This window comes from Pagrus major, chromosome 11 (assembly GCF_040436345.1).
Source record: "Pagrus major chromosome 11, Pma_NU_1.0".
NCBI classification, from domain to species: Eukaryota; Metazoa; Chordata; class Actinopteri; order Spariformes; family Sparidae; genus Pagrus; species Pagrus major.
This window is the reverse complement of record NC_133225.1, coordinates 4013838-4027656: the sequence shown is the minus strand read 5'-3', so window position 1 is coordinate 4027656 and position 13819 is coordinate 4013838. Positions and strand designations below refer to the sequence as shown.

General features: G+C 39.5%; 1 protein-coding gene across 1 annotated transcript in view; it reads right to left on the bottom strand.

The window, feature by feature from the left end:
- Positions 1-13819, bottom strand: part of LOC141004351 (inactive N-acetylated-alpha-linked acidic dipeptidase-like protein 2) — a 438618-nt gene that overhangs the window by 58760 nt on the left and 366039 nt on the right. Inside the window, exon 15 of the mRNA XM_073475786.1 lies at positions 13507-13596. Within this exon, the coding sequence (XP_073331887.1) occupies positions 13507-13596 (90 nt within the window). The remainder of the gene's footprint in view (positions 1-13506; positions 13597-13819) is intronic.

Sequence of the window (13819 nt, the reverse complement as noted above, 5' to 3'; positions counted from 1 at the left end):
ACATGTCAGCCATGGCGGTTACATTGTTACGTTTCTCCCTGCAGAATATATTGAATGGTCACTGTTAAATCCCAGTTACTGGCTGGTCAAGTGGTTTCTAACACAGTAGTAACCAAAGACAGAAATTGTAGTAGCCTTGGGTTTTCTTCTAGGAATACATTTATAGATGCTGACCCTCTAAATTGTTTGCTCACTGCTGATCTCTGGGAGAAGACTGAGGGGCCACGGTGTCTAAGTAGGAACCCTCAGGCCTTACAAGCAATAGCACAGAGATAAGTCCAATCTATCAACACACAAGCCAAGGCTTTGATCTTAGTGGATGGAAAAGCCTCGGTTTTCCCTCCTCTTTTTCGCTCTGCTATAATCTCCATTTTATGGCCGCTTTAATGATCCCCTCTTGTTGAGCTTTTATCAGGAAGGCAGTGGGCAAGCCTGGGTAGCAATTGCATTACACAAATCAGCTTCACAAAAAAGCCTTTCCTCTCTTTTTAGAGCACAGTAATCAGATTACAGATACTTCAGTTAAAATGGTTGATATTTTAAGGGTAATGCCTACAAAAGTAGGAAGGAATAAAGGTATTACAAAAGTGAGATTAACATTAAAAACATGTGCAACTGTGTTGCAATGTTGCGTAATTGATAGGAAGACTGTACTAGACCAATGGTTACAATTGGTTCACCACAGCACAATGTTTCATCCCTGTCAAAATGAACTTATTGTCTTAAGTTTCATTGCCATTACAATGTTTGTCCATTACATTGAAAAATGGGATGAGGGGCAGAGGCTGACGTATTTATTATTTATTAGAAAACTATATAGAACTTGACTTTTTATAAACTTGAATTAATAATATTCAGTGAGCGACCCAATGAGCATTTTCCTTCATCATAGTTACAGATATTGATGTATTTTCCTGCTTTGTACTAACACATTTTTATCCGTACCAGACACTCGTTTCAGCCGAGTACTGCTCAACACTAATTGAAAGCCATGAGTCTGAGGGAAAATGTACTTTCAAGACACAAAATGTCATAGGATGTGAGATAATAAGCACGAGCTGGGCATGTCTTTGTGCATATTTTGTAGTTGAACAATAATGACTACATAAATTGCAAATGTTGTGGGTATTCCAGTAGTTCACCTGGTAGAGTCTGTCCCCCATGTACTAAGACTGAGACCATGACAGTGGCCCAGGTTCAATTACGACCCGGGCTCTTTTGCTGAGTGTTGCCACATTTCTCTCTCCCTCCCCGATTTCCTGTCTATCCTTGACTGTCCCGTAGAGCAAATGCCTCAAAAATGTATCTAAAAATTTAAATTAAATTACTAAGAATGTAAACCTACAGAAATCTATTTGCTCATTTCAAGCAATTTGTCGATATGTGAGATAAACTATGACATTAAAGTCGATGATAAGCAGGGATAGAGCTCAAAGGGAGAAAGTGAAATTGATAGAAGGCAAAAAACATAGGAAAAAAGCTTTAAGTGCTCTGACATTTATGAAGTTGTTCAAAGGTTAAATAAGAGCTTATTTGGAAAGGCGTGACTGCTCATGTTGTTCTAAAAACAAACAGGTAAAAACTATGGATGTTGTTGGTCATCATGTTTAATCTGGTTTGAGAGCTGGCATTTTTGAGAGTTTTGAATTAAAATTATGGAATTATAATTGGACATTTACATAATGTAACACTGGACTTTTATTGAGCCTTTTGTACTGTAGATTAGAGATCTACAAATTTGGATCCTTTTAGAAAGCAATCTCTGGAACACCTTAAACAAACCTGACATGCACACATTACATTAAAAAAAAAAAAGGTCCAAACTGTCCAAACAGACCCAAAGATAATTAGACTCTACTGAAAATGCTGGAAAGAACATCATAACTGGCAGCAGTTTGATGCACCACTAATGACCAAGCAGCTGATAACAAGTCTGCTCTGATCCATATGGGTGTGAGACATATTGAAACACAGTCATGAGACCTGCAGCAATACAAGACCCTACCTGATCCTGCATACAGTATATTTAGTTGGATCTAAACTGACATTGGACTGGCGACTCAGTCAGTCACTTCAATGACTCTGAACTCTTCTGGTTTAGGATCTACTGAACCTTCTACAAAAAAAACTGACGGTGTTTACTGATGGTAAATTTTGCCTTCCTATGGATCTGTGAAAGGGTCCAAAAGAGACAGCTTGAGGTCTATTCCTGTTTACCCAGTATCAGTTCAAAGATTAAATATCATCAATGTATTTTATATGCTGATGACATAATTCTATACATCACATATCTGAATTTACACCCACATCTTCAGGCCATATGACTGGCTGTCATGATCGTTCTTGAGTATCAAATCTGAAAAAGACCAATGCATAGCTTTTATTTCTTGCTCTAGACTTCTTTCTCTTGGCTTAAATCATGAGTCGGACTTCACCCTCAAATCAACTTTCCATCCAGAAATTCCAAACTTCCTGCACCAATCACATATTATAGCATTTGTGTTCTTAGAGAGAGATGAGAAATTCATGTTAGGTGAACTCGATAAAGAAGACAAACGCCTAAAAAACATAAAATGTTCTAAACATCCCTCCTAATCATCTTTTTACCATCATGTGTCTGAATCTCACTGTAAGTGTGTTTCTCACTGTTTCCTGCTCTGTCTTTTAGTCCTTGTGGTCAGCTCCTGCTTTTTACTTCTATATCTGCCTCCTAATGCTTCTTTATTTGCTTTTTTGTCTCTTTTTCCTTTGGCTAAATCATCTGTTCCTCCATTCTCACTTCAATTTCAGTCCTGTTTACACCAATCAATTTCTCTCTGGGAGGGATCTGGGGCATTTAGTCTTTATTGCGATCACCTTCATATACTTCAAGGCTTATATGCTACTTTGTCATTCTCCCTTTGTCCCTGTGTCTATTTCTGAGTCTGTTTACTCTCTTGCCATCTACTCTTTCTTTCTTTTTCTTTCTCCCTTCCTCCCCTCTATATGCGTCCCTTTGTTGTTCCCTCAAAGACAAGGACATGGAATCAATTTCAATGATACTGGTAAATTGCTTGTAAATATAGTCAGAATGTCTTGGGACGAGGAAATACCTGTCAAAAATTAATGTCCTGAGGCAGGAGAAGTCTTTTATCCTCAAGTCTTTTGTTGTCATCAAATTCTTCTGCACTGATGGTCTGCTCATGTGTTAATGTGGCAAAACTTTTGTTTTGAAGGTATTAGTGGCACCATTAAGTATCTGACTGACCATGGACTTAACATGTTCCATGAAAAGCATCTGGGAATATGTCAAGGGAGTCACTAGAGGATATACAAAAATAGAAAAAGTATAGCGGCCATTAAGGTAAATTGATCAGTATGCTTCAAATGATGTGCTTAAAAACAAAGAACCTCTGAAACTCTCTCCATATTTATTTCAAGTTGAACTGAAGGGATCTCTGTACAACAATCTTGGTGATTTTCCCATATAACAATCTAAGAAGCATGTCAGTTTCAGACATTGATTAGGCAGTTGAAGGAGATCAAAAACTATGAACACTTTCCCACTCCCAACTCGTCAAATTTGGCACGTTATCAGTGGCCTTAAGCTTCAAACTATGAAGCTTTACCTACCCGTTTAGCGGATTTGGACTTCTTTCTACAGCCTTTTCTTTATTCTTCATACAACTATGTCTTTCATTTTTTTGTGTATAGCCATCTGTACGTGTTTGACGTTATTCCCATTTGTACAAGTCACTGGGTCTTCTGCCCCACCTTCAAGAGTGTCTATTCAGACACTTTAAACACTTTTGCCTTTAGCCAAGTTTGGAGGACACTTCAGCTCCAAAACACCTGGGAGGACCTTGTGCTGTGTCTGCATCTTGATGACTTACTTCATGGAAAGATAAGTCCTGCAGTAAGTTGGAATAAGTTTGGGATTATGTAAATAATTGCACTAATGAGATTAAATTATTATGTTAATTATTAGGTTTAGGCAAGAAAACTACTTGGTTATGTTTAGGAAAACATTGTGATTTGGGTTAAAATACTTCTATTACTTGTGTAACTTCAGTTACGGACATACCTACGTCACTTTATGTACATGACTTAAATTCACTACGTTGATAAGTTAAAATAACTCACCATTCACTTTTGGTTTCACACTGGGCATACAGTGGTGAACAGTGGTCCCCTGTACTTATTTGACCTGACCTTCTGTCTCCGTTCACCTCCCTAAGTGTGCTTTCTCACTCTTTACACTACTTTGCCTGACTTTCTCCTTGACTGCGTGACAGTAGTGGTAAACAAACAAGCAAGGCTTTGAATTTTTCTGGTGAGGATAATCTAAAGTAACAGAAGAATGACTCATTGTGACTTCTACTGATGCTGCTTAGGACAACTCATCATCTTTACTTGCAAGGAACTTAATGTTTGTGCACAATGCCTATGTTCAACACATACAAGCACTCAATCCCTTCCAAGTTTAATGTGTATACCCAGCAGTGTGCAGCAGGGACCAGTAAATGAGCGTGCCAGCGCTATCCGTCTTTTGTCGGCTTGATCAATGCCAGTCTCGCCTCGCCAAGTCAGGGGAAGCCAGCTCGCACACGTCATGCATAAAAAATTTGCTACACAGAGAACGCTGCCCACTGAGACAGTTAGAGGCCAATGGAGCTATGGAGACAAGAGAGGAAGGAGAAGAGATGGAGGGAGAAAGAGAGATGCCTGCTGTTGCCACCTGCCACCCTGAACCCTCCCAACCAATCTGCGTCCAAAACCGCACTTGACAAATGAGTACAGGGATGCAGAGCATAGGCACAGTCCCTGAGCTACAACACTAACAATGCACATACACCATTCCATAGAGAGCAAGGGGAATGGTGTGAGAGAGAGAGAGAGAGGGAGGGAGAAAGAGAAAGAAAACACTATAAGATGAAGAAAGAAAAGAATATAGTACAGAACAATTTTCCACATCCATAAAATCATTTCTGAATCACATTCAGAAGTCATTGAGTGAACAATAGCATAGCTCTGTCCGTGGTGCCAGGTGAGCAGAATGTCTGTGTGCATAATTGGACTTCAGACCAAATTTCAGACACATCTCACAGCTAATGTCCAACACTTGCAGTGATATCATGGATTGGGATCTCAGGCCAAAATTGGCTTGGTAAAAATTTACTTGCAAAATAGTATGTATAGAATGGAGCCCTCAAACCAACATAAGCCAGTAAAAGGTTATCAAGATGATGAGTCAAAAATACTGCATGCACAAATACTGCCACAGTATTGGTTAAATGAATAAATAGAATATAAAAAATAAAGGTTTATACTCAGGTGAAGAGCGAACAAAAAGCTTGTTTATTGCTTTCCTTTTCTCAAATCAGTGAACAAAATAAATAGACCCTTTACACGGCAGACATTTTGGCTTTTCAAAGCAGGAAAAGCACAGGTGTGAACAACAGCATTAACAATGGCTCTATTCTATTAAATGTCCCAGTAAGTCATGTCAGCGAGTGAGCATGCACAATACTAGAGCCCTGGAGCTGGCTCATCTAAATGGAATGCAGCCATCATTGACGTTAGATGGAGCGTAATCCGATATCAAACTCAGTATCCCCGTATCTTAATCAGTGTTTTTCAATCCTGTTCGTGGGGGGCCCTGCATGTTTAAGATGTTCCCCAGCTCCGACACGGGATTCCCAAAAACTGTAGGGAGTTTTGCTCAGGGGCAGCATGTGAGTGTTGTGTGCCTGATGCGTGTTCTCGTCGCCCTCAATGGGTGTCTCGTCACTTGTAATTTACATAGAGGTGATTTTTTTGTGCTCATCGCTGTTCCTGTCCTGTGTGAAAACAAATAAAGATTGACTTATCATTTTAAATCAAACTATAATCTTTTACGAAACCTAACCAAGTGGTTTTATTGGCTAAACCTAACCAATCTGCAACTGAAAACTGAAAATACTAAGTGAAAGTCCATTTAACAAAACTCTTGGTGGACACAAACTCCCGTCACCGGCACAAAGGTAATGTGCAAGAACCATTCATCACAAGTTATTAAGAAACGAGTAATTGAGCATGTTTATATTATATCACTTAAAGGCCTACTTCTCATATAACCACCCAAATGAAAACAATTTGCTTAAATCTTCAATTACAGTGACACATACAGAGCAGGGTACCACACAATGTATAAGTGAGAGTGTTTTGTTTTTCTGTGTGTCTCTCTTCCAGATAGAGTTGTTGCTGATACGAAGCGAGACATTTGAGAAAACACACACACACACACACACACACACACACACACACACACACACACACACACACACACACACACACACACACACACAGGCCACAAAACAGGTCACACAGGCTCTCTGCCTTTCTCTACCCGCTCCCAGTCTGAATATTTAACACAGGGAATAACATCTCTGCTACCTCCCATTTGCCCTTCATCATGACATGTTGTGTCAGTGTACTCTTGGCCTTGTGTTTTTATGGAAGTGTCGTTCTGCACCTCTCTCTCTCTCTCTCTCTCTCTCTCTTCCAGTCATTTTACAAGCTGCACAAATAACATCTGGCACTTTACCTGATCTCCAAGGGTGTGATGATTAAGGCCAAACAGCAACCTATTTCTCCTCTGCCCACCATGAAGGCAACCTTTCTCACAGACACACACACAGAAGCATTTTCATCAAAGCTTTCACACTGACGACAGCGAACACCTCTGTAAATAAACACACTCGGATGATAAAAATGAATAGATATGTATAACAAATTGGTACGTCTGGTTAATATCATGATGCACTTGTATTTCTTAAGTGTTATTATACCAACACTCTCTAAAACACAGTCCACCCACTCTTCATATTCTTCCAAGGACTCCATGTGTGCCCTTACTGTTCCTGTTTTGTTGAGACCTTTAAGGACAACTTGTTTATCATTCTTACAGAAAAGCCACATTATGCTTGGTTAACCTCATGTTATCCCGGCATAGCTCCACCCAATTTCAGCCTGAGTAGAGTTCAAATCAAGCAGAATAAAAGTGCAGGGTCTTTCAAGTAAGAGAGCAGACACTCAAAGGCGCTATCCACGGTACTGAAGAAAGTGCAACACACACCAGCCCTGTCATGTAAGAGACAGAAGTCAGGATGTGTTGATCTGGAGCGAGAATGTGATAAAACTGGGCTGAAGCAACAAAAAACTATTTTATGCTGGTGTTAGTGCTATGTTTTTCTAACAAAGGCAAAAATGAACCACTAAATCTGGACAATCTTAATGGATTTTTTTATAAGGGAAACAAAAAAAGTAAAACATTTAAATGCTGGGAGTCTGTAAACAAAATTTTAATCCGACCAGAATGATCTAAATAATGATCAAAAATGCAAAAAATGGGATGGTATTTTACCAACAATTGTGCTTTTTTCTTGTTCTGGGGGTTGGTAAGTTATTCCAGAAGCACTTTTTGTTATATTATTTGTTGAAAATCCAGTAACTAGCTGTGACAGGCCTCTAGTAAGTAACACAAAGCACACAGCGGGAGTAGGCTAACTGTCATGCTGAGTAGCCTCAAAATTTAGTGTGCTTTTGCTGGTTTCTACAGTCTTACCAACTCCAGCTCCAAGAGATGTGAAAAACCTAGTCAACATACAAGAAAGGGACAAAATTGTTCAATTAAAGTTCACATTTATTCTTTAAATGTGACTTTAACAGCTGAAAGAAATAGTCGAAAAGGAGGTCATGGTCTAAAAAGGCCCACTGTGGCTTGTAAGTTAATTTCATGAATAAAAATGCCTTTCTCCCTCTGATTCTTTCACAAATCTCACTCTGTGTATAACAATATATCAGCTAGATAACATTTTCATGAGCATTTGTTGTATAATTTGCTGGTCTCCAGTTCTGGGAGTTACAATGTTGCCATGGAAATGGTGGAGTTATATTTATAGTGATGAGCTCTGTGTGCTGTCATGCTGAATTGATCACGTTCTAAATGTCTTGTTTACCAACCAGATTGTTGGTCAGGATTACTTGTTATATTGCTCGGTGTCTAACTCCTAATGAAGAGAGGACCTCTTTCAGTGTTTCGTAAAGTGATGACATCCATGGAGCAATCCTGCTTGACACAGGCTGTGAAACTTGGCACGGCTCATCTGAGATGGCTCAATGAAGATCACAGATTCCTCTATTACTTCCACCAGTGCAATCCTCAATCCTGGTTCCCTTTTCCCTAAGTGGTTGGTGAGGCTCTGCAACTAAATAAGGCAAAACACTGACAGAGAAGCAGCTTTGCTGCAGTAATGATGCTCAGTGCTTCATCTCTGTTGCCTGAGGAACATGTCAGTCAGTCAGCCAGGGCATATTACATCCAGCAACTTGTCTCAGTTATTGTGGTCTACATGTCAAACGGCTTTTGAAATGTCAGTGTAGCATTATTATTGACATGTGGAATATTTGTGGGAGATCTCATAATCTAATGAAATACGTGTATTTAAAAATCACAGTGGCTGTGGCCCAGGAGGTAGAATGGGTTGTCCAGTAATCGGAAGGTCGCTGGTAGATTCCCCAGCTGCATGTGGAAGCAAGATACTGAATCAATCAACTGAACTCAAATATGAGAGCAGAGGTTTTCAAACTGTGAGGAAGGGGAATACACGAGGCAAAGACACTGGATGAAGTGAAGTTACTTGACAACAACAGGAAGTTGTTTTTTAGTGGTATGACCTATTGCTTTGTCCATCTTACCACCACCGTCAACAGTTGTACCAGCAGTACCTGTGACCAGGTTTTTACCCGACTGGCACAATTTGCATGAGTCATAACACTCACTTTCCAATGTTATCACTTTCTCGGATGTCCAAAGTTAATAACTCCTCTTATAATTCATGGAATCAATCATGGAAAAAGACACTCCTTATAACGTACCATACCATTTGAGCATTGATAAACTGCAAAAAGTAACTATAAATAGCTAATTTTTGCACACTTTTGATGGTACCAAATTGCTAAGATGTGAACAAATAGGCTAGCTCACTTGGGGATTATCTCCTACATAACTGTGGTACAGTTAATTGATATACTTTTTGACCATCGTCCAAGTGACATACACCGAACATACTGGCTGACATGCCCCTGAATACACTGACTTTATTCTCAACAAGGCAAACACACATTGTGGAGATGTGAGAGGCCTTTTATATGTTTTAGCCATACATGCCACATATCCTCAGGCTGATTGATGGGACTCATTTCTATAATGGCTCTGTCTGATGATGCAGACGGATTCATTTGTCAAAAGGGACATCTCGGCATATCATCATTGGGGTCTGATCACAGACATTGTCGCAAGTAGGGCTAGACCTATGCATGACTCATATGTCAAGAGGCATCTACAAAATGGCCCTCACTACTGGTACCTCCTCAGGTATCCACTCTGATTACCATTCCAGTGGCCAATCCCACAAGTGATCTGTTGGTTCGCAGTAGTTATGCTATATATGCAGACGGGTTCAATGCTGTAGCACTACTGGAAGATCAGGACAGCAGTAGAGGGGGACAGTACTACAGTGGGACCAGGAGAGGTGTGTTTACATCATTTTTGCTTGGTGCTCAAATGCAGTCAAAGTTGATGGACATGGATTATCTGATGTCAAACTTTTAACATGAAAATGCACATATTTAACACCGAATCTTTGCTGTCTGGAAAAACAACCAGCAAATTTATCGAGCTTCATATGATGGATTTTGTGTTGAGATGCATTTTATTTATCAAACATTTAACATAAATTTGATCAATGCTACTAGCTAACTTTCACATCAGGGTGGAAAATAAGGAGCTGGAATTATTACAAACTACTAGGCTGCCAAACGGTCGACCACACTTCAAGTCTGTGGGGACAATTTGGACATTTATCAGCGAACAAAACCGGGTATTTTTCACAGGAAGTCGGACAAACACCAGGCGTTTGTGTGGTGACCAAAACAGGTATTTTAAGCCAAACATGCTGTTTTCCTAACCCTTACCAAGTGGTTTTGTGCCTAAACCTAACCAAAGCAAAAGCACAGCGTTGTGACAAGACAGAAATAGAAAATTGATGCTAAACATACGCTAAGATGCAACATAAAGAAATGTTAATTTGGAACTTGACAATTGAGATGGCTTAAGTTGTTTCAGTTGTTGTCAGGAGTATTTTTTTAAACTTATGGTATTTCCCTTACCAAGTTGTGTTTGTACCTGAACCTAACCAAACTTTAACCACAGCGCTGTCACATCATTAAACACATGTACTTTTTTTGCACAGTGATTTGGAACAGTTCTTCGAGGCACAGAAAAATGATGCCATGCCGGCTGACAGCCTGGTACAGGCCAGCATGTGTCATTATGAGTGGCAGTTACTAATGATGTTTTTTGTCATCATATTTGGAGTTCTATTAGCAGCGTCAGTCCAAAAATATCAGTAGTGTTTCTGAGAAGCCCCTTGAAACCATGCCTATGATTTCAAAGATGAGGGTGATGTGTAGCGTGCCACAGTCAATACTGAAACCTCAGATGGGAATATCGTACATGTGCATGTCAAGTCACAAAAATGACCTGTCCTTTTTTTTTTATTCGTCTTTGTTTAGAGGTCATTGCTCAAATGAAAGAGGTGTTGAATGAAAAAATAAGAACATCAGGAGAGAAAAATGAGCTGCCAACTCGCAGCCTTTTAGCCAAGCGATCACCGTCCAGCAGGGATTGGATGGACGTGAAGGTCGCCTGCACAGTGGACACAACACCATACACTGCTGATACTGTGACTACACACACACACACACACACACACACACACAGTAAACACAAGTTTGCCCATCTATCCTCTTCTATTCACAGAGGACAGCCTAACCCAAACCGTAACCCCACCTTTTACCATAATCAATACATGCCTAACCCTAACCTTAACTTGGACCTCAGAAAGGATGTTTTGCCTCATTAGGACTGGGCTTTGGTTCCTGTGAGGACTACTAGACCCAGAAAGATCAGTGTTTATACTGGAAAAATGTTTAAACAGCATCTGCTTTGCACAGAAATGCAGCCCAGACTCCAACTCAGACAGAACATGTGCTACAGTACACTTGTATACACATATACATTTAAAGTCACACTCTGGATCATGCATACATCAAACAGACATACTCTAGAGACAGAATGCAACACGAGTCTGAATACACAGATGGCACCGTGTTCACCAGTAGAAAAGCTTCTTTTGTACAAACCCGTTGTCGTCTCTTCTACACATCCTGCTCACACAAATTAAACTTCTTCTGTCTCCTCCACTCCCTTCAATACTGAATACATTTTCTTTTTGTTGTTGTTGTTTATCTTAAGAGGGCGTTGAGTAGCTGAAAATACACTGTAGTAGGTTGAGCTACTATCCTCGCTAACACTTTGTGAGGGTTGGCATTGCAGCTCTCCTGCGAGAGCAATACTTGTAAACTATGTGTAGTTTCACACATATGAGGTGCCAAGGTAAGGACATATTTAAATTAAGCATTCTTGTTTAGAGTTGGGTCTCCGTGAAAGACGATGAAAATGTCACTATGTTATTTGTAAACTGTGACAGCTATCATAGCTGCGGTGAGCTGGTTGGATTTACAGGAACATTTCCTCCTCAGAGTAAGGACTATTTTAAAAGTGGATACATTTTTTTCCATGCTGCTTTTCACCTCCAGCTGCCTTTTGTATTTTGCTAACTCACTTAGCACGCACACACTTTTTCTTAAATTGTTCTGAATGTGCAAAGGTAAAAAAGTAAGTGAAAAACGGCTCAATATCTCAGTGGATTTCTTTATTGGAGACAGACTTCCTGCACAGTTCCTGCACAGCCTGCTTCATCTCAAATAAACATCAGTGAATGCTATCAGGCTTTGACCGACAAAGCTGAAGTCGATTGTGACATTTTAATGCTTTTACTCAGATAATGACCCTGCTAATTTCATCTCCTGCACCAGCTGAGTGACTGAAAGCAGCTGGATTTTTTGGTTACCAAGAAACAGCAAAGGAATGCTACTGGTGCTCACGCCTGTGCAGGGATCTCAAAATAAAAGCAAACCTGCACCTCACATATCTAAAGCTTAAAAGCTGGACACTGTAATTGCGAAAGCCAACATGGGCTTTTTGAAGTTAGTGCTCTGTCAACATGGGAACCTTACTGGTGTTTTTGGGGAGATAGAAAAAATTTTTTTGGCTTCTGAAAGTGACTGAACTGAAGCATTAATTACTAAAAATGATTTAATATTTAAGTTATTATAAATTGGGCCACAATAATTTATTAACAATTGTGCTTCCTTCCCTCTCTCAGAACTCAGATATTTTAGTTAGTCAGTGATTTGTCTGAATCTGTTATGGGTAGAATTTTTATTATAAAATTAAAATTAGATAAGAATAGTAGTAGTGTTTTAGTGACTTTTAAAGGGGAAAGTATTGATGAATGGTCTGATTGAGGAAGTTGTCTCTCATTGATCTGAATACAACATGGCAACAGTGGTGCATACAGATGCTGTGGCCAAGCAACTCGAAACAGGAAACTAATAGGAGCCACATCTTTACAGAGACGTCTCCACTACAACATCTGCAGCCATGTTCTGAGCTGACAGAACTACAGCGGGAAGAAGAGACGTGGACTCTGTGTTTACGTCATCGATGCTTGATGCTCAGTCAAAGTTGACGTACCTGATGTCTAACTTTTAATATAAAGATGCCGTCCGTATTATCATCACCATCTGTTGCTGATGTTAACATTTCACCATAACGCAAATTAGAAAAACTCCGCTACATATTTATGTCTGTCAATAACTGTACATGTCCTGTGTTTGTGCAGCATGAACGAGTTACATACTTCCATTTTGAAGTATAATGACAAATAAATCACCTTGAACCTAAGTTAATTGAAAAATGGTGCTAAATTTCTTCTTCACTCACCATGGTGTGCAGCTCAGCAGCAATGCGCTCACTGCTGTCCCTGATGGCAAGAGCCTATATTGCAGCAATACAAAACTGTAGTCTCCTTATCCATATCTATCAGGCTACCAGATTTTACATGCTTTTTTTTTTTTTACGGACTGCACTCTTGGTAAGTGGAACCATGTTTTGTTCATTTACACATTCCTGGTGTTGTTTTTGCTGCTTTAAATTACAAAGAAAGATCACCTACCATCTAATGAGTTTGTATTTTCAACTATCTTTCCATAAGCCACTCATCAAAATAAGTTAAATATGATAATACGATTATTAATAATAATAGCAATAGTTTGTTGTAGATTTATTTGATTACTTTTTACATTGATTATCTTTTATGGATGTTTTTTGGTACTCGCTTTACACTTGATAGATAGAGGCTCAATCGGGGCTACCCTGATTCCATTGTACTGTAATAGCGTTTTCAGTTGAGTATGACACAGCATTTGACGGTCAATATTGTTACAGTGTTATATCACTGACAGCCACTGTGATACAACGATTTTATTGGTAGAAGTTAATTATATAGGTGGTCCTACCTTCGCAATGGTCTCGTGGAACTTGAAAAGCGGATCCAGAGTCTCGGGTAACTCAGCAGAAAACTGGGCCTCTGACAGGAAACTGCTGGCCTGAGGTGAGAGAGAGAGAAAAAGCAATTGTCAGAAAATTACACCACAACAATATCTTTTTAATCTCCGCCTCCTGTTCTTTCAAGTCATATCATTATCTCACTCAAGAACCTTTTCATTTTCCGTGAGACACAATGACTCTAAAGTTCAAGCTGAAATGAAAGAAAAGCTTTCCCTTTTTTCCCTTTACCTCACTTTTCTTATCTTTTTTATTCTAGTTTGT